Raw genomic sequence first — 27319 nt, 5'->3', positions numbered from 1 at the left:
GGAGGCCGTGTTTCTCCATTTTTTTTTTCATTAGAGTTTCTCAGCATGTGCTATGATTCATTGGAGGCTCTCAACATGTGAAATATAAGCCTCATATATATATATATATATTCCATTTGAGGCCCTAAACTGTGGCCACAAATCTCAAAGAAGCCAGCCGGCGCTGGTTATGGTCCTAGTGTTAGCTTGTAAGGGGGTTGTGCACCTGGCTAGGTGGGTTGGCTTAAGGCGTTCAAGTTGAGCAACACCACGAGCTCATTGCTCAGAGTGGGCGCGTTAGTTACTGCAAAAGTCGAAACCGATAGAAAACTATTTCTAATGAGAATGGAGTACATAGAGTTTTACGCCATGGACACTGTAACAGGGCCACACTCAATGTTGCACTCTCAGCCTTGAGCCATAATGGTGGTTTCTCATCGTTAAATACAAAAAATCACTTTTGATAAAACTCGATTGGATCCAGTCCGATCCAATTCAATCAATCCCAAATTTGATAATTCATACTGGGCGTTTGAATAACGTACAGTGGAGAATGAAACACCACATCCATGGACAGGATAGGAAGTGCTGTCCTCACTGGTAGAGACAAGAATCTAAGTTAAGGTGGGCACAAAATGCATAGTAAAAATTTTAAAAAATAATTATTAATAAATTATACTAATAATATATTTAAAAAAATAATTATTATAAAACATTCATTAATATAATCATGCTTAATGCTAATTGAAAAGAAAAAAACAGCACAAAAAATCTTAAAACCTTACTTAAATGTTCATAAAATCTGAAAAAAATCTAAATCAATACCCTCAATCATAAAAAAAAATCATAGGTATATGCTAATTGAAATTTTTTGAGGAAGGGTGCTTAATGTTAATTGAAAAGAAAAATAGCACAAAAAACCTTAAAACCCTAATTAAATGTTCATGAAATCTGAAAAATTCTAAATCAATACCCTCAATCATAAAAAAAAACGGCTTGAGCCCAGGATCGGCCCTTGGCTGTCTTGGCCTGTCCATGCGACAAAGAAAAAGAGACCTTTTTGTTGGAGACGTATCTGTTCTCCGCTGTTTCATGGGGGAACGGAACAGCGGTGGACGTCAAATAAGTGTCCGCACGTCCCGCGTTTGCGTGGGCACGCACGGGGCCGCGCTAGGTGCTTCCCGCAGATGGGGATTCAAACGCTCCCTCTGAGAGCGCACTACACACGTAGATTCGTTCCTGACACGAGCGAATCCAACAGCTCCCTAGATGCAAAACCGATCATACGTCCGAGCACCGTGCCCCGAATCCGTCATGATGAAAAAAAAATGCAAAAAAGAAAGCAAAAAGAGGAACTCTGGCAGCCGATACGGAGGTGTTCATCACGACTCGTCAACGATTAAGAGAGAGAGAGAGATCCTTCTCTCCATCTCGATGATGCATCGTCAACATCACCGTCTTCATCTTTGCTCCTCACACACTCCTCTTCATTCCATCTTCAACAATCTTTTTTTTTTCTGATTTATTCCTAGAAGAAACCGCATTTGAGATCGAAGACATGATTGCGCTGGCTCAGCCTGCAATGACTGTGATCGTCATAGTAAAACTCCGCAGCTAAGACCCTCGCTCCCACGCCACATTGCTACAGTTTCCATGGACGAAAAGCTGAGGAGATCTATATACATATATATATATAGAGAGAAGGGGATGGATGAATTTGGTGGAGGATGATGCCTGGGCTCCCCACGGATGGTGGGAGGGCACATTTAAGCCTTCCCAGCGCGCCTGCCGAGGCAAGCGCCCCACACTCGCTCTCGTGCCACGTGGCGAGTTGCGAGTGGTTCGCTACCCCCAAGCAACCTCAACTACAGCCTGCCATGTCAGTGACCCCGATTGTTGTGCGTAGTCCTACAAATGCGCCGGATTCGTATCGTATGTGCTCTCTCTCTCGTATTTATTTACATTCATCCATTCGTTCGTTCCCTCATTCATACTCTCTCTCTCTCCGCCTTCTTTCCCCGCTTTTCCCTCGCTTTGCCCTTTTCCCTCTTCCCCTTGTGGGATGATGTTGGGTTTCTAGAGATTTCCCTTTTTCTCTTCCCTTCCTGATCTCTCTCTTTCTCTCTAATTTCCCCCTTTCCTTTGTTGGAGTAACGGCAGTCGAATGAGGTGAGCGTTTTTCCCCCTAATTCTGTCAGTGATCTAGGTTTTTTGGCTTTTTTGCTGTTTTCTTTTTTTCTCTTTTTTGTTGGGTGTTTAGAGATTCATGTTGTTTTCTTAGACATTAGTTTGGTGGTGGATGTTGATTGGTCTCTCTTTCTCACTAGGGTTTTATGTGTTGTATTGTTGGGCCTTTGTTCCGCTGCGTTAGCTTGAGAAATTTCGTGTTCCTTTTTAGTTGCGTCTTGTTTCGCTTAGTGTTCGGCGGCCAATTGATGGGTATTGGGTTCTAATTTGTATGACATTTTTGGATTGTGATCATTTGGTACTGTTTTTCAGCTTACATTTGGTTTTTAGTTTTTTTGGTATCTGTTTGGTGTTTGATTGTTACGGAATTTGTTGCCTTCTTGTTGAAAACTCGGTTGGCTTGATACCAGAGAACGTGGTTTTTCTTTTGTGTTTTGTGCGTGGGATATTAGTTCTTTTGTTGGCCTTGGTTTGTACTAGGGCAGCTGATCCAGGTTCTGAAAGCAGACGTGCTAATTGAATTAGTTAAAGTGCATTTATGGTGCCTGTGATCTTTTTTTTTGCAGCTTACTTACTAGGTTGGTAGTAGGAGCCGGGGCTCATTCCTTTCAGAAGCTTGAAATGCTTGCGTTCCTACTATGGTGCCCTGCGTATCCTGTGAAGATATATGATTAGTGTTACATGATGAACTATGACCGTCTTGTCTGCTTTCTTAGTGACATTTTGTGTAGTATGTCAACTTCAAACAAAGTACATTGTGTGGATGTGAAATTTAACACATCTGAATAAAATGTGGATTGCTTCTATCTTGTGTTTGAAGGCACTATCACAGTTATGCCAAGGTTTGCTCAGTGAATTTCATGCATCTACTTTATGGACCTCTTTCTTGTCACCAACGTGTACCGATTAATTTAACATACAGATGAAAACTGACTAGTTTCTCTTGTTGGTAGCATACTGTTCTCCATTTGGTTGGAGGTATGTTCACCAGCATGTTGTTTTTTGAACATCTGTTCTCTTGCAGCAAATTCTTCCTTCCAAACAAGAATGAACAAACAAAATAGTTGAAAGGTTGAGTTAGTCCTTCAGGTAGTATGAACTTCCTTTTCCAGTTAGTATCCAATGTCCTGGCATGATCTTCCCCATAATAGCATTAATGCTAGTTGCATTCCATGTTTACAACCTTAATTAGATATATGTCTTAAAATTCATCAGTAGGTCTTTGTTCTTTAACATTTTAAGGAAATGGCTTTTCATGTGGAATTTTCCCTAGTCCCTAAGCCTCCTCCGTTATCGTTTAAAACTTAGGGATGCATAATTGAGGACTCCAATTCTCTTGATGTGAGAAATTTCTGTCTGGTGGCTGTATGACTTATTTCTTTTTTGCCAAATGAGGAGTCTAACCTTTTGAGAGTCTGAGACCCCCTTGGAATTTCTGAACATTAATTTTTAGCCAATTTTTGGAGCTTCTTTGCAATGCCAATCAGGAAAAGTACATTGGAAGACCAGTGAGGACTAATTCAATGAGCATTATAGTCAAGAAATTTATGCTTTTTGATTTTTCAACCAACATGCAATGTCCCACTAACCTGACAATCGTAGTCAAAAGCATTAGGTTTTGCTTGCTGAGCTACAAACCAATTAATTTTCAAAGCGTAGAGAAGGTTACAAAAAGAAAAAAATCCAATTTATATGTCATCATTTTTGTTGGATGATGGATCCAATTTTCACATTAATACTTTGTTACAGATTAAGACCTGTATTAAACCATCTTAATGCATTGATGTTGTAGTTACCAAATTATTACATTGAATTAGTCTACATCAATTCACAGTGACAAATGTGGACATCAAATGCATGTTGGAATTGCAAATTGTTATGACACACCATTCATCCATAACAAAGTGAACACTTATGGCATAACTAATTGGAATTTAAATTTGTAAGGTGATACACCACAAATACCTTGGGATTGGGCAAACCCCCACGGTTTTCCATGTCATAGTTCTAACCAAGATATTGTCCCATTTGGGTTGCCCCTCATTTCTCAACTTTGTAAGAGATACTCTAAATGTAACAAAGTTTTGGGCAAGTGCCTTTATGATTGAAAGAATGTTTCTATGAGACTACAATAACACTGACATTTGCATATGGTGTTGAGTGTCTGGCAACTAAGAAGTGAGATGCAACAAGAGTACTTGTGGTGGAGATGCACATGTTGAGGTTAGAGTAACAAGAAGGGTATGAATATACAGAAACATATTAGAGGGCATTTGGGAATATAACCATTATAGAGGGAGAAAAAAGGAAGGAAATGAATGTTGTCAAAGATGTTTTAGGCATATTGCATGTAGACTTTGTCATAATATCAGTGGAGAAGGTTGACAGGCTTTGACTAGAAAGAATTATGAAAAAATAAGGAAACCAAATGAAGACTTGCCGGAGACTAATTAATATATCTAAGGTTTTGGGTTGGCATAAGCTTTAGCTCTAGGTGGAAGGGACTGGAGAATAACTCATAAAGATGACCTCATGTGGTTGGGATAAGGCCTGATAATGCTGATGATTCCAATATAAAAAATTTGAAACATATCTTGATGTCATAGCAATTGTATGTAAAACAAATCCCAATTGCACATCCATAAATAACAAATCCATACAACTATGACATCGTATAACATGCAACCTACATGTATCCTACTAAGGGCAAATGCCAAAATTCTTGTACTTGACTTATCTATCATGTATATCTTGTGTGTTGAAATTATACAAATAGAAAAATGACTGGGTGATCTGTCACCTAGTTGATGCCTAGTCACACAAAGATGCTTAGGTGTTTATCTTGATACCTTGTGGGTTTGATAGTGCTTGCTTAATTCATGATAGAAAATTCCTGCGTCAAATTACAAGATATGTTTTTCCCATATAAAGTTAAAATTGTTTATTAATGCACATTCAATCACTGTAATAGTTTTATTACATTTGCATCTGTCTTTGATGCTTCTAATAAAAGAGAAAGAAAATATGATATTATCCTCTTTAGACATTTTTGGCTTGTATACCTTGTAATTTGTATACTTTTTCTGAAATTAGTATGTTTAACTTGCATACAATTGAATAATTTCATCTTTACCACTTCTATCTGAAATGTTTTGTTAATTTTTTATATGAGTTTGTGACCTTTCTAGTCCAGAAAATTTTGTTCTTGTTGGCTATGCCTTCTGTTTGTCAAACTTGGTGGCAACATGTTCTACATTTCCATGAATTAGATCTCAGAAGGAAGCTATGTAATGTTTGAAGGGGATGATTTCTTAGTTGTCAGAAGCACTAATCGGAGCCTAGGCAGAAGACACCTAAAAGGACTAGTCGGGGCCTACGCGGGACCTTAGTTGTCATAGGTGCTAGGCGGAGCCCAGGCGGTGAGCTCCTAAAAAAGGCCTAGGCAGTACCCAAAATAAAAAATAAAACAAATCATAAAAAACATAATAAGAAACATGTATACAATATAAAATCAATCAATAATAAGCAATAGACAAATAATGTGTCGTTGAAAACTGTAAAAAAATTATATGACATAACCTTAACCTGCTCAAACAAATTAAGAATAAATTAACAATTGAATAAACAAACCATACAACTAACAATCTGAATGAACAATATACAAAAAATAAAATCTATGTATATAAAAAAATTAACAACAACAACAATAGACATAATACAAATAATAGACAAATAATGTCTTCTTTCTCAATAATAGACATAATACAAGCAATAGACAAATAATATGTCTTCTTCTTCTTCTTCTCAACAGTAGACATAATACAGGCAATATACAAATAACATGTCTTCTCTTTCTTCTTCTTCTCATCATCCTCGAAAAAACAAACAAACAAATGATATGTCTTAAAAAAAAAACTTCAAAAAACAAAAACTTTAAGAAAAGCCTAGGTCGCATAAGCTGCCTTTGACAACTAAGAATGGGACATAAAAAATAAAAAATCAAGAAAAACAAAAATATTACAATAAATAGTTAAATTTAGTAACAAACTCATGAATGTAACTATGGATGAAGTGTGTAATTCAGTGTAACATGTTGCAAAATTTTTGAAATTGCATAATATTGAACATACACCAAAACTTGGGGCACACCATTCAATTACTCTACATACATATATACCTACACACACACACACACACACACACACACACACACACACACACACACATATATATATATATATATATATATATATAAAGAGAGAGAGGATTATCCTGCCCTTGTTTTGTTAGGTCACTTCTAGGACCCTTTAAAAATCATAGTTTTTAGATGTTTTATACTCGATCTGAACCGTTAGATCTGTTTATGATTGTTGTTGAATGGAAAACATGTAATTGATTAAGCATCTTTATGCTCAGATGTGTATTTTAAAGAGGTAAAAAATGTTAAAGTATGTATATATATTCTTAATATAATGAATATATATATTTTCTGTTGTAATAAGTAATGCCCGACATGGTATTTTGGTCATTTCATCTCTTGTAACTAGGTCTGTCCTATAGGGGCAGTTTAGTTAGTTTAATTTTTAGTTTTTTTATTTTTGTAATTACTAAAATGTAGAGGGGCTTTATGGTAAACTACCATAGAGCCGTTGGGATAGCTCCCAACGATTCTATGGGAGCTCCCAAGGCTCCTTGCCTTATGTTTTGTTGCGTATAAATAGGGACACCTTGTCCCCATACTTTTTATGCTTTTTGCTAAGCATATTATCAATAAAATCCCTATTTTTTGTGTTTGTTGTAACCCTTGTAGGCTCTTTGTATTGTGCACATTGAATTGTGCTTTTGTATGCCCTCATTTCATTACAAAAAAAATCATCAGTTGATATCGTACTAAATTTTCATGATAAAATGCTCACATTTTTTTACATCAAATCGATTTGAAATAAAACTTGTTTCTCTATAAATAAGTATTGATAAAGTGAGCTACTAGTAGAGTAGTTGACCTTTTTGAAGTCCTTTTTGATTGCCCAATTTGCACGCATATGGGTGCAACCCATGCAGGTGCATGTACTGTAGTAAAATAAAAGGAAAAAGGGAAGCAAAACAATGCTTTATAAATGGTCGGCCTTCTCCTATCTTGTAGACATGCTTGCTATTTTTCATCTTTAAGATTTTACTTATTTGTAATTTATATCTGCTTTCATTATTTATTTTCCATAAAATCATGTAGAGCTGTCTCAGTGATCTATAATTTTACTTTTCATTAATCCTCTCTTATCTCATTCAGCTACTTCTTTTTTCTTTATATCTTCTTATTTCTATTATTCAAATTGTTGGTCACTGTATTGCCTGCAACCATAGATCTTTTACTTATTTTAATAATCAGGACATTCTAGATGTTACTGTATACTCCATTTTGTTTGGAGTTCCTCTTGGCATGTAGAATTGCAAAGGGACTTGAAAGTTAAACTTATGTAAACTTGTACTGTGCCTTTAGATTTCTGACTTATTCCTTTTCTTGATCATTTTGATCCTTGGGATTGATATCAGTTTTTTTCTTTGTCCTTTGTTTGTTAATTTATTTTTTTAATATTCAAGCTGGAAAATATGCCCCTCAGACTTGAAGCCAAAACCTCTTGGCTGAGATCCAACAAATTTTCCATCCAGAAGTTTCATTTAATTTATAATATTAAACATTTTGGTACTCTAATTTCATTTTCTACCTTTTATTTACAAACCTTGTTAATGGAGTAGTGATATGTCTCTGGTGGAAACTGACCACCATTTAGTGCTGCCAGATGTACAAAATTAGGTGTAATTTTGTTGTTAGTTTAAAAGATGGAGGTGATTTTGGGAAGAACGATGAGTACATAATACATTGTATGTTGAAGGCTTGTTTTATCAATCCTTCATGTGGGTGAAGAAGTCCTTTCCGTTGCATTTTGAAATGTTGTTGAACCAGTGACCATAGTCTTAATAAAATAATTTTGGTGTGGAAGGAAATTTTAATGGAAGTATTTCTGAAGCAGTTTTAGCAAATCCGTACATACACAAATGCACTTATAAGTGTGTGTGTGTGTGACATGTTCAATTTGTTCTCCTTAAACTATGTTAGTTCTCCTTAAACTATGTTGAAAAAAATCATTTTTCATTAGGGATTTTATATATACATATTTTTGTGCTTATTATCTGCCAAATGTTGGTAATCAGTTAACTAAGAATTATAAAAAATGTGGGTGCAAAGTCATTTGTACGAACTGGTTATCTGCTCCCCAAGAAGCTGAAAGCTCCCTTTAGCATTTTACTGAAGCCCTTCATTTGACCTGTGGTTGCTTTTATTGTTATGTAGGCCAAGGTTCCAATGATGAGGGATAATGTTTCTCCATTGGATAAATTAATTGATGGAAGGTGGGTCCGAAAGCGTAAAAGGAAACATGTTTCTTCTTCATCTGATGTAGCTAAAGCAAAAGATGCTGGAGCCAGTTTTGTTCCTGTGAGAAATACTTCTAATGCGAAATGGAGATTTACTGGTGAAAGTAGCATCTCAAAATATGCCCGAAAGAAGAAAGGAAATGATGGGGTCAGTTGTTCATGCTGTTTCTTGGTCTTTGTAATATTTCTTGTTTTTCTCCATAAACCAAATCAAGGCAAACAAACATATCAGTTTTCCACTAGAATTGATATTAGTATATTTTCTGGCTTTGTTTCTAATTTCTGTAAACCTTATCTCTTATCAGATATTTTTGTCTTTTGATTCATTAAATCAAGCTCCTGAGAATTGTAAAGTTAGTCACAATCTGGATAAAATGGACGTCTATGATAACGCATAACTGCAGTGCACTGTTTTGTTGAAGTAACTTTAAGATGGTTGAATATTTTCAAGTTTATGCTTCCAGTTCCTTCTATGTATTTCTGCCGTCTTTTGCCCTATCGTCTCCATCTTAAGCCTTCATGTTTTTTGGTTTTGTGTGTGTGTGTTTATCCCTTTTCTTTGTCTTATATGTGTGTGTAACCCTTTTCTTTGTCATATTGTCTTGTTTCTATTTGTTGAAATCCCAAAAATAAAAGATGGAAGTAATGAGGCTTCATTTTGAGAAAATTTTTCTCTGTTATCCTACTTACCAGGCAAAGGTAGTTTTCCTCTTCAGAACTTTCAGGATGTTTGGATTTGCATATGTTTATGGTGCAAGAGTTGCTTCAGGAAAGGAGCTATTGTTAGATATACCATTTCTGTGTGCAATGTGTGTGTGTGTGTGTGTGTGTGTGTGTGTGTGTGTGTGTGTGTGTGTGTGTGTGCACATGATAACTCCATATATATCAAATTATCAAAACTGGTTGATGCAAATAACTAATAGACCAAGACTCAGATCAATAATCTCATTTCCTCCTCCACTGGTGCTTGACATTGCAGTATTACTTCGAATGCGTCATTTGTGATGTTGGTGGCAGTTTACTATGTTGTGATAGTTGTCCTCGAACTTATCATCTTCAGTGCCTTAGCCCTCCTCTCAAGGTATATGTTCTGGATGTTCATGAAGTTACTTTATGATAAACCTTTAAGAGTAAATGACTCAAAATTTTCATTTTTGTGTTTTTTCCTTTCCTTTAAGAGAACACCTCCTGGTAAGTGGCAATGCCCGTTGTGCATCAATCAGACAGAATCTGCCAATTTTGCAAGCCTACAAGACATAGTATCAAGGCAGGAAAAATCTAAGAAAATTGTTGAAAATTCAAAAACGGCCTTAAAGCCATTGTGCTCTTCCGTTAATTTGTTAAGGAAGATGCAGAGCTCCATTCCTGGAAAGAACAGATCATCTGGCAGAGGGAAACCAACTTTTTCTCATATTATTGCTCCTAGCAAACAGAATTCTTCCAAAATCGAAACTTCTGTCAATACAGCATCAGGCTCCTTATCAATGGATGGATCGGGTGACCGCAGTATGAGTACTAATGGTGTTGATATGGATATTTGTAAGAAAACCCCTGCGTCTGAAGCAGATGACTACATAAGAACGAAGACAGTTTCTCCATCTAAGGAGGTGGGTTCATCTCTTAAAAGTTTTGGTTTGGAACTGAAGGATGATAATTCTGAAAGAAAGACAGACTTGCTAAACAGCAGTGGAACTCTAAGAAGGAAAATCATTCTATCATTAGATAGTTCTGCTCGAAAATCAAGAAAAAAGAGACATAAAGTTGAGGATGGATATAATCCAAAGAAGTCTAGGACTGACAGAGAAAAAAATAATCTTACCATTTGCATCAAGTGTGGATCCAAGGTAAACATAAAGTCTTCTAAAAAAGATGTACCCTGCAAGAACTGTGGTTCAACTACTCGCAGAAGAAATAAAACATTACCAACTGTAGATTCTCGAAAGTTAAATTTGGTTGCCAAGCAACAGAATGAGGTACTTTCCGCGTATACAATTTCTTTCCCATTTATGTAGGTTACTTTATTATTTAGTTCTATTTATTTGTTCTAGGTAGTCTGATGTTTGCTGAAAATTTTCATGCTAAATGAAACATGTACAACTTGCCTCCAGAACCAGATTGATTTCATCCTCATTTTGGCTAATCTCATTTTGATTGCAGCAACTTCCTGAGGAGAAATTGCATCCCTCTCATACCTTGGTTGATGGGAGTCAAGATGTGTTAAGATTGAAAAATAAAGATAATGAACCATTTTCAGTCCAACAAGTATGCTACCCTTAAGTAGAAGTTGCAATACAGGCTTGATGGATATTATGCACTGCTATTTCAATTTGACCCTTCAAATGAATCTGAAGCACTTTTTCTTATTCTGTTATAAAATCGGTATTTGTAGGTTGACCGAGTACTTGGGTGTAGAGTGAAAAATCATGCTGTGTCTTCACCATGCAATCTTCCAAATGTTACTCCAGCATCGCCTTCCAACATCCTCCCAGATAATTCATTGATACTAGGTGTTCAGCATTCCTCTCATATAATTCAGGAAGATATCAAGAATCCATCAGACAACCTTATAGTTACTCCTTGTGTGGATACAAGCGAACATGGCTCTGAAAAATTTGCAGTTATAGAAGTTATTGACAAATCAGACAGTTCAAAGGATGAAACAGAATCCCATAGCAGTCTCATTGATGGTAGATTCATGCCCAAGGATTTCTTTGTGGAAGGAGAAAGGATGGCAGCAGATTCTTTTGTACATTCTGGTGTTACTACTACTGCAAGTGAAAATGTAGACAATTCTGCTTCTAGCCAAACAGAAATTGTAAAAGTTGGCAGAAAGCTTTTAACAAGGGAATCCACCGATTTTGAGATCAGGAAATCATGTAATTCTGAAAGCAAGGAAAGTAAACTTCCTGCAGCTCTTCCTGATACTGTTTCTGACAGGCTTGAAAATGCATGTGATGTTGATACAAGAATCGATGATACAGCCAGGAACTCGAATCCAGAGGTGACTATGCCTGAAACTGCATCCCTAAAAAAGAATGATTCTCAATATGAATTTTTAGTCAAGTGGGTGGGGAAATCCCATGTCCACAACAGCTGGGTTTCTGAGTCACAATTGAAAGTTCTAGCAAAGAGAAAATTAGACAATTACAAAGCAAAGTATGGAAATGCTATTATAAATATCTGCCAGGAACAGTGGGCACGTCCACAGCATGTTATTGATCTCCGTGATTCTCATGGCAGTACAAGGGAAGCTTTAATTAAGTGGTGTGGTCTTCCTTATGATGAATGTACTTGGGAAAGACTGGATGAATCTTTAATTGAAAATGCTGCACATCTTGTTACTGATTTTGAGAGACATGAAAGTCAAACTGTGGCTTTGGATGCTGCCAATGTCGATTTTCAAAAGATGAAGGCTGAACATCAACAGGGTGAAATTGCATGTCTCGTAGAGCAGCCAAAGGAGCTTAAAGGAGGTTCTCTGTTTCCACATCAGTTGGAGGCATTAAATTGGCTGCGCAAATGCTGGCATAAATCAAAAAATGTGATCCTTGCTGATGAAATGGGACTGGGTAAAACTGTATCTGCTTGTGCATTCATTTCATCACTGTATTTGGAATTTAAAGTAAATTTACCTTGTTTAGTATTGGTACCTCTGTCCACGATGCCCAACTGGCTTGCAGAGTTTTCATTATGGGCTCCTCATTTGAATGTTGTTGAGTATCATGGGAGTGCAAAAGCAAGGGCTATTATTCGGCAGTATGAATGGCATGCCAGTTATCCAGATTCCCCACAAAGGAGAACAAAAACTTATAAGTTTAATGTCATCTTGACAACTTATGAGATGGTTATTGCTGACTCGAGTCATCTTCGTGGTGTGCCTTGGGAGGTGCTTGTGGTTGATGAAGGACATCGCCTGAAGAACTCTGGAAGCAAACTTTTTAGTTTGCTCAACACATTTTCTTTCCAACATCGTGTGCTTTTGACAGGCACACCTTTGCAGAACAACCTTGGTGAACTTTATAATTTGCTAAATTTCTTGCAGCCAGTTTCATTCCCTTCTCTGCTATCATTTGAGCAGAAACTTAATGATCTTACAACTGCTGAGAAGGTGGAAGAATTGAAAAAACTTGTTGCACCACATATGCTTAGAAGACTCAAGAAAGATGCTATGCAAAACATACCACCTAAGACTGAACGTATGGTTCCAGTGGAGTTGTCATCCATTCAAGCAGAATACTACCGTGCAATGCTTACCAAAAACTATCAAATGTTACGGAACATCGGCAAGGGAGGGTATCAACAGTCAATGCTGAATATTGTGATGCAGCTTCGGAAAGTCTGCAATCATCCATATCTCATTCCTGGAACTGAACCTGATTCTGGCTCTGTGGAGTTCTTGCAGGAAATGCGTATTAAAGCTTCAGCTAAACTGACATTATTGCATTCTATGCTCAAGATATTAAAAAAGCAAGGCCATCGTGTGCTCATTTTCTCACAAATGACAAAACTTCTTGATATCCTTGAAGATTATCTGACTGTTGAATATGGTTCCACATCATTTGAAAGAGTTGATGGATCAGTGTCTGTTGGTGACCGTCAAGCATCAATTGCACGATTTAACCAAGATAAAACTCGCTTTGTATTCCTTCTATCGACTCGTTCCTGTGGCCTTGGGATAAACCTTGCCACTGCAGATACTGTAATTATTTATGACTCTGATTTCAATCCACATGCAGATATTCAAGCCATGAATCGAGCACATCGAATTGGTCAATCCAAAAGGCTTTTGGTATATAGACTTGTTGTTCGTGCTAGCGTTGAAGAACGTATCCTGCAACTGGCAAAAAAGAAGTTGATGCTTGATCAACTTTTTGTTAACAAGGCAGAATCTCAAAAGGAAGTGGAAGATATTCTTCGGTGGGGAACTGAAGAACTATTTAATGATTCTTGCGAGATCGTCACCAAGGATTCCTCGGAAAATTCTAACAAAGTGGATGTTTTCACTGACTTGAATGCCAAGCATAGAAAGAAGGTTGGTGGTTTAGGAGATGTCTACAAGGACAGATGCACTGATGGCTACACAAGGACAGTGTGGGATGAAAATGCAATTTTGAAGTTACTTGATCGTTCCAATATTGACATAGGAACTGATGAACTTGCAGAAGGAGAAACAGAGTGTGAAATGCTGGGATCAGTAAAGGTTATCGCTTAACATTATTATGTGCTAAATAGGTTTTTATTGTTATTTTTTACCTGCATACTTGATGCTTGCTAGAGCTTGTGAATAAGGGTGTCAATGTGTCGGGTTTACCTGGCCCCGACCTGGACCAAACCCTATAGGGTCCAGGTATGGTGACAAATAAGAAGACCCAATTAAGACCTGGGTCCGGACTCGAAGGTCTGCATGGATTCTGGGTATAGTTTGTGAAATTTTATATCAGACCCAGACCCGACCCGAGTTCTGATTAAGACCCACAATTTTTCAATGTAAAAATGTTAAAAAATATTATTTTACCGGGTATGGTCCAGGTCTGGTTCATGTAGTCCTTATCGGGTCCGGGTATGGTTTCTCTTATAGTAGACCCGATTAGGCACGGGTCCGGACCCAATACCATACCCGAAAATCTGGTCCAAGTCTGGTTCCACCTGGGTCCGAACCAAACCCAACCTGTTGACACCCCTACTTGTGAAGGATCCACATGTATCATTTTCATGCTTGGTATATCCTGCTAACCTATCATGCTTTAAGCATCTGTCTAGCTTTCATTGATCGTTGGTAGTTAGACAGGTAGGTTGTAATGGGAAGGATATCAAACTTTCACTCATTCGAACCATTTCCATCTGTAGCATATGGATGATTGCACTAATACCTATATGAAATGTAAGTAGATTATGGATGTACAATGCAGTACCCGGCTACATCACATGGATATGGCTGCGGATGCAGGGATACAACCATTTTTGTGATGCTTCCAATATGATCATGATGCTTCCAATATGATCAATATATAAGAGGATATGGAATGGCAATCAAAATGGAGTATCTGTGTAATATAGGTATCAAGCTGGGGTATAAATATGAATATGGTTTATGAAATCTTAACAAATAAAAAGTTGAAGCCATGTCTGAGCATATCCAACTCATTTTTATACCATAATGTATCTATGTGTATGCTAGCCATAAATGGATAAGATATTGATTGATCAAAGATGCATTTAACCAACAAACGGGTTCTGTTTCATCTTTCATTGTGGACACTAAGGTGGACCAGGGTTACAGGATTCATTGGGCCTGCCAGTGAACTATGAACTTGTTAATGCTATCTGAATTGCAGGTTGTTAGTGATCTAACTTGCTAAAATCAGGCCACCCATTTTTCTGTTGCTGACCCTTTAGATGAAAAAAAGGAATGATGGCATCCTCTAAAAAGGGCCTATATCTGTCTCAACATAAGTATTCCACAAACTTAGTGGTGAAGGAAAGATTGGCAGATGACTCAAAAGGAGTCACCTCTCCTATGGAAACAAATTTGAAGATGAGTCACTGATGGTGTTGAGCTAGAAGATCCAATCATTTGCAGGCAGTTAGTTGAAAGCCTTATATATTTGACTATATCCAGACCAGACATTACCTATGCAGTTCATGTGGTCTGTCAATTTATGAGTACTCCCAGGATAGTTCATTTAGCTGCTGTACTCAGGATTATCAGGTATATAAGAGAAACAATGCACTATGACATGCTCTTTTCATCTTCTTCTGACACAGATCTACAAGCTTTTTGTGATGCTGACTTTGAAGGTTCTACCCGAAATAGGCTTTCCACTACTGGTTTTTGTGTTTTTTTAGGAAATTCCTTAATCTCATGAAAAAGCAAGAAACAATAGAGGGTTGCTTTATCCACTGCAGAAGCAAAATACTGATAAATGACTTGAGTCACAACTGAGATAGTTTGGATATGATGGCCATTGAGTTAGAAATTTTCAGTGTATCCATATTGCAAGAATTCCAGAATTTCATGAGCGAACCAAACACATTGAAATAGATTGTCATTATATAAGAAGGGCTTATGAAGATGGAATCATTGCTTTGAATAATGTGAGCTCAAATGTCAGATTGCAGATCTGATTACGAAAAGTTTGTCTCTTGCACTTTTCAATACTTTCCTTTCCAAACTTGGTATGATTTCCTTACATCACTCTAAGTTTGAAGGAGAGTGTTGAAACATATATGTAGCTTTTACTTAGTCTTTATTCTTTTGCATATAGTGGGGTAAACTTGTAAAATGACTCTTTATGTTACTTGAGAGAGGTCGACCCATATAAGAGGGTACACTCTCATTCACTTAAATGAATGAAGTTTTCTACTTGTGTTGGCTCCTTCCCCTTTTATTGTTTGCTTCTCTTCTTGCTCTCTTAAGGCTTCAATAATATGAAGCTCTTTGCAAATGCACCTTCATCCTTTGGGTCGTCATTAGAGTAATTCATTTTGTCATTCCCATTACTCTTGCTTTTATGGATAAGCTTTAAGTGGGTAATTATTAGTTGATTAAAAGAATTATGAACTGGTCATTTTAGCATGTTGTTTCATGTTTCTAATACTCCAAACTTATTTTTACTGGCAGTCAATAGACTGGAATGAGCATGAACAAACTGAAGCACAAGACGGCACAGATATTCCTGCTATAGATAGAGAGGGTTGTGAGCAACACTCTGAAAAGAAGGCAGACAATGTAAACACCGAGGAAAATGAATGGGACCGTCTTTTACGATTGAGGTGACCCGTTATTTCCTTGGGCCATTTAATTATGGTGTATAGCTTTTGTGCTACTCAGTCTACTACAATCCAATATGCTTAAGTTGAAATAATTACTGACTCTGATGATTGGTTTTGGCTTTTCTATTTGCCATCTCTGTGTCTGTTCGTATAACACAAGAAATGTTTTGATTCAAAACTGTCATATAGATATGGATACAGGTATGGGAAATGACCTATCCAAAAAAACAGGTATGGGAAACATCATGGATATACTTGGTGCACGTGAGTTATGTAAAATTAGCACCAGGGAAGCAGGCGCACAATATATATATATATATATATATATATATATATATATATATATATATATATATATATATATATATATATATATATATATATATATATATATATATATGGAGAGAGAGAGAGAGAGAGAGAGAGAGAGAGAGAGATGCCTAGTTAGGAGCCTACCCTGAGCGTGTCATGAAGATGCATGGAATCCAAGGTACAACAAAAAATAAAAAGTAACACTAAATTCTATTATACAAATGAAATCCAAATGCCTTAACATAATGCATTTGGATATAAACAACAACTATATCATCATAGACAAGAGAAAGACCCAAGAAGTAAAAAATTTGCATGTTATCCTCACTACTAACACACTCACACACCTAATTTACCCATCAATCTCTCACCTATACACACACACACACACACACACACACACACACACTCCTCCTCTTTATATGAGAGTGAGAGAGGACTAGCCTAACGGCTAGCTGGTCAAAACAGTTTGACCAAAAAAGAAAGATACAAAAATAATAAAATACAAATATTAGTCATTAAATAATGACTAAAAATAAAAAACAAAAATACAAGTGAAAATTCCTATTCTACCCATACAAGTATACATTGAGTATACTTAGGTATACCAAGGATATATCTAAAATAAAAAAATGAATACAAAGAATTACAAATACAAAGGAAGCACCAATAAGTATACCTTGGTAAATACAACACAAAGCTACATTTATCTTAACAGAGCGAACAGGGTTTACGGGGTGTTTTTTGCAAATATGATCTCGCAGATCCATACGACATAGTCGATTTGCTAGAAAATGGCACTTGGATCGTGTTTTTTTGATGAAAAAATGTGAAATTTTCAGCTTGAATATTTTTGAAAACCGTTGATTTTCAATCCTTGTAAAAACCTACCCACGTGTTTGTAAGAAAAACAAAATATCAGATATAGAGAAAGCACCACAGTTACTGTTCAGCAGGAGGAAAGAGCGGAAGAGGCTAAAAAACGGCAGCCACTAAAGAGATGGCTAGCCCTAATGCTTTATTATGAAACATATATTACAAAGGGATTAAAATACAAACAAATAACAGGATTGCCATTACATAAAGAAAGCAGTCTTAACATGATTAGACGCACGTATCTGGATCCGATCCAGATCCGATGACGTCAAATCACATTTTATCAGTTTTAGAGTCAGACAATCCAAGAGTCCATTCCCTATAAATTCAAGCATGTAGAACACATCTGTATAGTAAGATTTGAGAAAACATGAAAAAAGCCTTCCGAAGCCCAGTAGGCTGGCAGTAGGCACGGATCAGAGTAGGCAGCTGCCCCCTGCTATATATATGTATATATTTGTATGGGTGTATGCTTATATACATTTAACCTTCTTAATCTAGAGCAATAAAGCATGAGTGTCATCGTTAGTGCAGATTCTTGAACACCAATTCTAAATCATTATGATTAAAGACGTAAACGAATAATCTCTACTCATCCTTTACATTTTCCTTTTCGTTCCATGTTGCAATACAAACTAATATTATTTATATACACAGATTCTTTAGAGGTGGGAAAGAATCTGTCTTTCCAATGAATGTTTGACACGGGGAAACATCTCTTTTTAATTAAGTTGAAAATCATAATGAAATATAATCAATGACAATTTTAAAAGAAAGTAAACATAAATTAATACAATATGAACTATCAAAATCACAAAAAAAAAGTTTAAGACGCAGTGCTGACTGTGTCTGACACAACTTTGATCATGTCAATGAAATATCATGGTGTGTCTAGTATCATGTCAGATTTGGTGTCATGTTGACATGGTACACACATGCTAAGCAAATGTCCTTGTGACAGATTTGTGGATCAAGCCCCATGGATACGATCTACATGGTTTATTTTTTTACAAACATGTTTAAGATCATCCGATTGTGTTGTGAAGACAGGATTTTAAAGGCTTCGAAAAGCAATAGTCCATAATGCACTAAATTTTCACTATTGATAAATCAGATTTTTATGTTGAAAACACCTGATCCAATTAGGGTTGTTCAACAGTGGGATCTGAGGTCGAATACTCATCCAACCCAGATCCGTATTTTAGGGTTTGGGCATGAAAAAGAAAGGCCTGAATAAGAAATGAGTGGGTATAGGATTCTAAGTTGAGACCTGATCTGATCCAGATCTGGATATGGGGAGCACATAAGAGCATCATGTTGGATACCTGACCTGACCTAGGTTGGTTTAGATTTGGATATTTTTAAGTCTTCTGTGATGTTGGATACCTGACCCAAGTTCATAGCTTAAGTACAAGTCTTGATCTGTGTATATATTTGTGTATCCGATCCAAAATATTTTGTACACAAAAAGTAAGTTTTGCTGAGAATTGAAATAAGGTCATCCTTGGGTAGTAAGGGAAACAGTCCACAGCTAACACAAGAAATGCTGTTGATGAAATGGTCCATTTAATTTTCATATTTTGAAGAAATGGTGCATTTAATGTACTACATAGGGATAACAATTACCATTTGCATAAATTTTCCAATCAAACAAAATCTAATTGGATTTGAAACACATTGATTTTCTTCTTTCCAAAAAAGAAGTGCAATGTTTCTTTCTTTGTTTTACATATAGCTATATGTGGGATTGAGTCTTCTTATTTCCTCCCGAACCCAAACCCACCCTCATAGAATTACTATATGTGGGCATATTAAGGGAAGGCCTGACCAGTTTTTGACCCGAAACATCAAACAAATATGCAAATCTGCTATTTGTCAAAAAAAAAAGGTTGGGTTTGGGATTTCCTCTATCCGGGCCAAAAATTACCTGAATCCGAATCTGACCCCACCAACTATTTATATGATCGGATTAGGACCGACCCTGACCTGACCCTGAGCCGACCCATTAACAACCCTAGATCCAATGTGTAATTCCTAATAAAGAACCATTTTAAACACATCTTGGGGTCTGATTGATCTGATAAGGCTTACAACCATGACTTTCCACACACCGATACACATGTGATTGCATTGTTCATTGTTTCTAAAAAATGAAATATGTTTGCTATTCATGTTCTTAGTGTCACTCACACATGTGCTCACAAACATGATTCATTGTCAATTGTTCCTTAAAGATCAGATAAACTTCCGTGTGCTAGATTTATGGGTCAAGCACCATGGATACAATCTACATGATTTATTTAGTTGAAAACATGTTTAAGATCATTTGATTCTATTGTGCAGGCAGGAATTTTCAAAGCTTCAAAAATCAATGTTGTACAATGCACTGAATTTTCGCTTTTGAGAAGTCAGTTTTTTATGTCAAAAACAACTGGTCCAATGTGTCATTCCTAATAAAGAACCATTTCAAACACATCAGTGATCAGATAAAGCTTACAACCATGACTTTCTAGTTTCTACACACGCATATGATTGCATTGTTCATCACTTCGTTGTTTCTTAAAAAAGAAATATGATTGCTGTTCATATTCTTAGCATCAATCATACATGTGCGCGCACACACACACACACACACACACACACACTGACATGTGATTCATTCAGTTGTTCCTTAAAAATGAGATCAATTTCCACTTGTCTTTATATGTGTATTTTATTGTTAATGGCTTCTGAAGAATTAAATAACTTTCTCACATGCTATAAGTTTGCCATCTTAACCAAATTACGTATCTTCTGAGAACATAGTTTTATCTTTGAGTCATCAAGTTTGTTGTTTCTATATCATCAACTTTTATCTTTGAGTCATCAAGTTTGTTGTTTCTTTATCATCAAGCTTCCACATGTGCATGTACAGCCACATTTTATGTGCCTTAAATAATGATTAAGATTAAGGCTAAGAATGTGACAATTCACAAAAGGCCTAGACATTTTAAAAAAATCAATAAAATATTAAAAAACGTGTGGTTTCTAATAGAGAGTATGACACAATGGAGTGTAGCTCATATTTACCACGGGTATGTTTGGTTGCATCTCATGTGATTTGGAATCACATGAAATGGAATCAAATGTGATTTGAAGTCATATGACTCCAAATCACATATTCCACTGTGTGATTTGAAATCACATGAGATTCACTTCAAATGTGATTCCAAATCACATTCCGTTTCTCATTTGCATGAGATTCCAAATCAATTGTTTGGTTAGTTGTGCAAATATTTGTTTTCTCATTTTCATGAGATTCCAAATCACATGTTTCGTTAGCTGTGCAAATGAGATTCATTCTTTCATTTGCATGAGATTCGGAATCACATTTGTATGCAACCAAACATACCCTACATGTATGTGTTTTGGGGTGTATCTCTGTGTAGGTGTAGGCAACAGGTTGGGTGGCCTGGTTGACGAAGCTAACCTGACCCACCTTAGATTGAGTTTGAGTCAAGGTTATAGGCCTTGACCCTTTAGGTACTGGCTGAAACTCAGCACATTTAATAACTGGTCAGGCTTGGGTCAGCTCATGGGTTATTGGGCTGACCCAGTGGGCATGCTTAACCAAATCGGTGGGCCTTATGGTTTCTGAATATCCAGCTTCAGAAGGAGAAAATAGTTGAAATGGTGAATTTTCCAAAGCTTGTCCCAAATTCTAGTATGGAATTTTGTTCAAGTATGCATTACTCTATCTAGTATTTGGTACAACTGGATAAGTTTATCAAAGTAAGACCTGGCCCAACCCACATGACCCCCAGTGAGCCAATGGATCGAGTCATGGGCTATTTTTGAGAGCCTGGAACTGTGAGGAACCAAACAAAAATGTAACCTGCTAATAAATGAGCTGGATCACCTTCAAGTGAGGTAACCCCAAAACCGTGGCTTGCCAAAGATAAATGGATTGGGCTGGGCCATTTTTGGCTCTTTGCCTACTACTCTGTGTGTGTGCATGTGCACATGTACGTGTGTGTCAAGAGCACATAAATTGATATACAAATAAGAATTGGATGTCTAAGAACTTCAAGAATTGCATTTCGTTTGGTTTTCACCCTTCTAAGTAGTTCTGGAAACATATACATCGATGAGTGTCTATTTTTACTAACAAATCAGATTCTCAATAAAAAAATGCAAGCACATAAAGCATGCTATACTAAGTAGATGGATTTGAACCATAGTCACAAATCTCGCTATCATGATCAGTTTTAGAAAATTGTTAGTTAAATAAGCAAGAAGAGTCATGATCATAAGACAAATCGCCGCCCTGTCTTTCACTGTTTCGGAAAAATAAAATTCAAGGAAGATTGGCTAGGTTAAACCTGATTAGCGGATTAGATCTGGGTTCTGCAATTGCTGAAGTCACTCGATGATGTCACCCTCTCGATCATGTCGGCAGTTTTTATTTTTTTGATTGACAGGGCTGTCTAAATCTGAATAATCATTAACTCGTATCTGGTTTATTAAGATATTAAACCCTTTTTTGTGAAATAGCACGATAATAATGAAAAATGGGGAATAAAATATTAGAAGGGAGCAAGCAAGAACAATCAATTTCACAAACAAGGAGGATGCGAATCAAAGAAATATTACATTTAACAATTGTAGGACAACATCCAGGCGTTTTTTAATCCACCAAGGATGCCCTTAATGTAATATATAGGCCAAGCATATGTTATAATTGCATGATCTTCTTTTACAAATGCATTTTATGTACGTATGTACTGCCTTCTAACTTAAAAGATGAATATACACTCATGGCTATCACATTTTCATTCTTAACACTTTAAAAAGTGGATATTCCATGATCTCTCATGTTACCAGTAATAGTTACCAAACTAATGGATTCTTTGAATGCCCATCATCACCAGTGCCTGCACCATATAACTATCGCTAGAACAGAACTATAATCTCACCACCTGCATAGTATAAGTTCTGCTACTGCATCCACAACTACCATCATATCGACCTTTGTTGATGGCATCATGTCTTCTCCATCTATTCCCTCTCTACTAATATGTGTTACTTGTATGTGGTACATACTCCCCCACCATAACATGCATACAAATTATGCTTTAAAGCATGAATCTGATTGAAGTAGCTTCAAGTGATTTTGAGGTCTTATCCCAATGACATAAATTTATTTATTTATTTTCCTTAGAATACAATTGTCATGTTATTTTTAGATGGGAGAAATATCAAAATGAGGAGGAAGCAGCTCTAGGTCGTGGAAAGCGCTTGAGAAAGATAATTTCATACAAGGAAACATTCACTATGGTCTCTAATGATGCCTTGAGCGAGGTACTTCAGTATTGGGCTGACTTCTTGTATGTGATTTGCAAATTTCCTGGTTTTGCTAATTTTTGCCTTTCATCAAGTACTTTAGATTATGTCTTCTATTATGATGTGTATTCTCAAATATTGTCTTTTTTAAAATTCATCTCCTTTTCAAAGGCTTTCTTTCATAAGCCAAAAAGAACCTGTTACTGTTGTGATGTTCTCAATGTTTTCTTGATTTTTTTAGGGATTAATCCTTTTAAAGTCTTGAATATGTATTCTGGGGGAACACTTATTGGTAACTTCTCCTAGAAAAACCTTCACCAATATTATCCTAAAGCATGTATGGTTTTATCTTTTGGTACTATAGTATCTAGTAGAAAGTGAAAATTGCACAGCTGCACATGCACATGCACACACATATAGCAAGGGTAGAAAAGTGTTGACTATAGTCGGATGTAACATACTCTCTAGCAGAACTTGTAGGAGTGAGCTTCAATTGATTAGTCCAACCCTGCATATGTGTTCAGCATGGTTCATCTATTAGGAATCATAGTTTGGATCAAGTGGTTTCATGTAAAACCACATTTTCTTCACTCATGAGATTTTGGTGCATTGTGACTCGTTGGTTTTTGTAGCTCTTAAGAAAAACCTGATTACACAATGCGACGGAACGCTCCAAATCATGTTTTTAATGAAAAAAGCTATGTAGTTCATATCATTAGTGCTTGATCCACGCAAAAATCAAGAAAAATATGAAAAAATAGGTGGTTTCTACTAGAGAGTATGCTTTCCTATTTAAACTATGAGGCATTTTCCCAAGCTTTCTTTTATTACATTGATCTCAGTGTCCACCAAGTTCTTTGCAAACATTTCCTAGATAGTTTAGTTTCTTGTGTATAGTTGGAATATCTTCAGGCAATGCTGATGGTCTGTAAGAGACCTCTGATAATGATGAATAAAATGTTTTAGCTATGGATGTTATGTTAAAGGAGACAAATATATCATTATGACTGCTCATTCCTAGGGAAATTCAGAGCAACTTCTTTACTAGGTTAGGTTACAAGATACTGAGCAAGTCATTTAGATGGATGGCTCTGAAATGACTCCCTGATATTTATGGTTGTCTTTTACATATTTCTGTCTGTTTATTGCTGATTGAGTGTCTATCTGGACTATTTGGGTGTTTTGTTACTATTGTTTATTCACAGAATAAGATGGTTTAGGATTTTAAGGTGATTTATTCAGTTGTCATAATTGTTGTCTGAAAGCAGAGTGGTAAAGAAGATGAGGAGCCTGAGGTGGAGTACACACCTGCTGGTCGAGCTTTGAAAGAAAAATTGTAAGTTCAAATTTCTGAAGTTATAGTGGCCAAGTATAGTTCTCATTTCTTATTATTCTTTCAACAGTGCCAAGCTTAGGGCTAGACAGAAGGAGCGACTTGATCGGAGAACTTCCCATCTGGTTGGCTCCCATGAACAAGTGCCTATACCAAATTTAGGTGAATCTACTAAATCAGGGGTGAATCTGCATCTTGGCCTGAACAAAGCAGTCATAGATCTTGCTTCTGCAATAAACCCAACTGATCACATGATCCCTGATGTACCTATAGATAGAAACCGAGTCTTAGCACAACTACGTGAACTTTCCTCGAAGTACGATTGTCGCCTGGGTTCCCAATGCTCTCTTCTTGATCTTTCTGTGAAGTCTTCTGCCTCATTCTCTCCCATGGATGTCTCCGAATTCTACAATCCTCAGCATGTTAAATCATTTCTTCCTTCAAGCAAGTTATTTCCAGTTCATGGGCACACTTCTGGGGGTGAAGATCCAGCAGGTGCAGTGCCTCAGAGTGATATAACATTCCCCCGCCTTTCTCAATCTAGTTGCAAGAATGGGCAGTCAGAACTTCCATTTGAACTTTCAACTAATGGTCAAAGTGGACTTTCAATTGACTTGAACCTTGAAAGGAGAGGTGCCAGAACTTGTGTGGTTGATGGAGGAGTCTTGCCAGAGATGACTTTCAAGGATTTGCATCAAAGTCAAAAGAATGATCTCCAACATGGGAGCTTACCATTCAGTGTGGTACGTTGCCCTTTGCACCTCTCTCTCTCTCTCTCTCAAGGTTTTGATGATTTGTCTATTGTGTGCAGATTCCTTTTCCTGATACAAATGTCCAGAAACCACACATTCTTGATGATCCAGGTACTTATTTGAGTCACCAGGGTGAAATGGTACTCTCCAATCCATTTTTCCAGGAAAAAGGCCGACTCAAAATGTCATTGCCAACCTTTAACCCTTCTTCATCCCTTTCTCACCTCTGCCCAAACTTATCTTTGGGTATACCGGATGGGACTATTAGTGAATCTGTTGAAGATTTGGCCACTATATCACCATTGTCAACTCTCAAGAGACAAAGGCATTGTAGTGAAACAAAAGAGAAGGATGGGCGAGGCTTGTTAACTTTGGGCCAGGGTCGATCTACCTATCCATCACTTCTGCAGAGTCATAAAAGGGTTCTTGATGAGATTTTGGCAAGAAATGGGTCAAGCATGCCTCGCAAGTTGAAGAAGAGACACTCAAAATCTTGGTTAGAGGATGAGCTTGATGCTCTCTGGATTGGCGTCCGTAGATATGGAAAGGGTAATTGGGATGCCATGCTAAGAGACTCCAAACTAAAATTCTCTAAATATCGGCTTGCTGAAGAGTTGTCTGAAAGGTGGGAGGAAGAACAGTTGAAGATTTTGGATGGGGTGAATTGTCCGCCACTGGAAACTGAACAGCCAGATCCTTTTCCTGGCATCTCAGACACAATGATGACACGAGCTTTGCTTGGAAGTAGATTTTCACCTTTAGGGCCTGATCTGCGCATGCTTCCTCAATTTCATACTCATTTGACTGATATGAAGCTGGGATTGGGGGATTCGGTAGCAGGGCCATCTAACACTGATTCTCCTGATCTTCTTGGGATGAGCTTGAAAAAACAGCACTTTCCGATTCCACTTCCAAAATCTGATAAACCAAGAACAGCTTCGACTATTGATTCTACAGGACATGTAGATAGGTCTGACAATTTAGCTCTGGAACCGCTCCTCCCATCCAATCCTTTGGCAAGCGCCTTCCTAAATTCTCTCCCACCTTTCGGTATAGAGAATGCAGTATCTAGTTTGGATTTGCAGAACAAGAAAGAGGAAGAGCCAATACCCAAGTATCTTAAGTTGCCTTCATTTCTGGACAGGTCACTCAATGCTTTGCGTGATTTACACAATATTCGACCTGCAGAAGCTGATCAACGGCAAAAGTCTTTGGGGTTTGCTAGAAGCAGCTCAAATACAAATAACTTGCCTCATTGGCTTAGGGAAGCAGTTAATTTGCCTCAAACCAGAGCAGAGCCTGAGTTGCCACCTGCAGTTCGTGCAATCTCCCACTCGGTTCGTTTACTCTATGGGGAGAAGAGTGTAATCCCTCCATTCACTAATCCAGGTCCTCCTCCCTTCCTACCAAAGGATCCCAGGAAGCGGCTGAATAAGAAACGGCAGCTAAGCAAGATCCATGCAGGCGTGCCAGGCTTAGTCAATGCCAATTTCAAGAGTAAGATTGTTGCAGAAAAGATGCAATCTTGCTTGACACCTCCCTTTCCAGTTCCAGCTTCAGTTCCACTGGTAACATCTGCTGATTGCACATCCACACCTTCTTGGATGGATACAAATCTCAGCCTTCAGACGGTAAATCTGATGCCACCTTTATCGGTACCACCAACACACCAGAATTCATCCATGAAAACAACCATATCTCCATCACCTGAAGTGCTTCACCTTGCGGCATCATGTCCTGCTCCTGGTCCACGGTTATTTCCTGCACTTAATGAGCCAAGCACAAGCTCCATGAGAAATGAGCTACCACCTGTGCTCAATGAACCAAGTACAAGTTATCTGGGAAAGCTTCCCCTGCCAACCAGTACTGAGAACATGTGGAACGATCTAGAAAAAAGAGAGTTGTTCATTATGGAGAGACATCAAGAGGATCATGACAAGGCCATTGGAGCCACTAGCAGTGGTAGTGCTAAGCATTTGAATCTTAATGGGGATGACAAATTTAAGTTTGATAGACATGGAGGAAAGAGCACACAGTATGAGGAGCATGAAAGTGCAGAAGGTGAGAATTCAAGCAAGACTCATTCTGACCTACTTAGGCCTGAGAAGGAAGTGGATTCAAGGCAGACATCATCATCAGAGGAGACTGTCTGATGGGAAAAGTGGAGAGCAAGTTATAGTGTATATGTAACCAATTCTTTTTCTTCTTTTTTTCTATTTTCCATACACATCCATTTTTGTAAGGATGAAACAAGTTACCAAATCCTTTCACATATTGTAAAGCCTCTTAATTTTCTGATAGATATAAAACATATTGAAAGGGAAAGGGAAAAGGACGGTAGCTGCTTGAGTTT

General features: G+C 37.2%; 1 protein-coding gene across 2 annotated transcripts; it reads left to right on the top strand.

Annotated features, from left to right (window-relative positions):
- The first annotated feature begins 1764 nt into the window (after nucleotides 1–1764).
- LOC149844716 (protein CHROMATIN REMODELING 4-like) lies at nucleotides 1765–27319 on the top strand. 2 transcript variants are annotated; one of them, XM_089995185.1, is made up of 11 exons: nucleotides 1765–2148; nucleotides 8516–8746; nucleotides 9578–9679; nucleotides 9777–10571; nucleotides 10756–10860; nucleotides 10988–13798; nucleotides 16220–16371; nucleotides 22785–22899; nucleotides 24150–24217; nucleotides 24285–24957; nucleotides 25026–27319. In XM_089995185.1, exons 2-11 carry the CDS (start codon nucleotides 8528–8530, stop codon nucleotides 27117–27119), a joined length of 7134 nt encoding a protein of 2377 aa, XP_089851311.1. In that variant the 5' UTR covers nucleotides 1765–2148; nucleotides 8516–8527; the 3' UTR covers nucleotides 27120–27319. The 2 variants fall into 2 exon arrangements, with proteins under 2 accessions (XP_089851311.1, XP_089851314.1); XM_089995188.1 differs by lacking the exon at nucleotides 10756–10860.

Source organism: Nuphar pumila, chromosome 2, assembly GCF_984573655.1.
Source record: "Nuphar pumila chromosome 2, dmNupPumi1.hap1.1, whole genome shotgun sequence".
NCBI lineage: Eukaryota > Viridiplantae > Streptophyta > Magnoliopsida > Nymphaeales > Nymphaeaceae > Nuphar > Nuphar pumila.
This window is presented reverse-complemented; position numbering and strand designations above follow the sequence as displayed.

Excerpts from the sequence above, each read along its gene's own strand:
- LOC149844716 (XM_089995185.1), top strand. The coding sequence starts at position 8,528 with ATGATGAGGGATAATGTTTCTCCATTGGATAAATTAATTGATGGAAGG. Across the intron at positions 10,861-10,987 it reads AACCATTTTCAGTCCAACAA|GTTGACCGAGTACTTGGGTG; the intron begins GTATGCTACCCT and ends CGGTATTTGTAG. Across the intron at positions 24,958-25,025 it reads GGAGCTTACCATTCAGTGTG|ATTCCTTTTCCTGATACAAA; the intron begins GTACGTTGCCCT and ends TATTGTGTGCAG.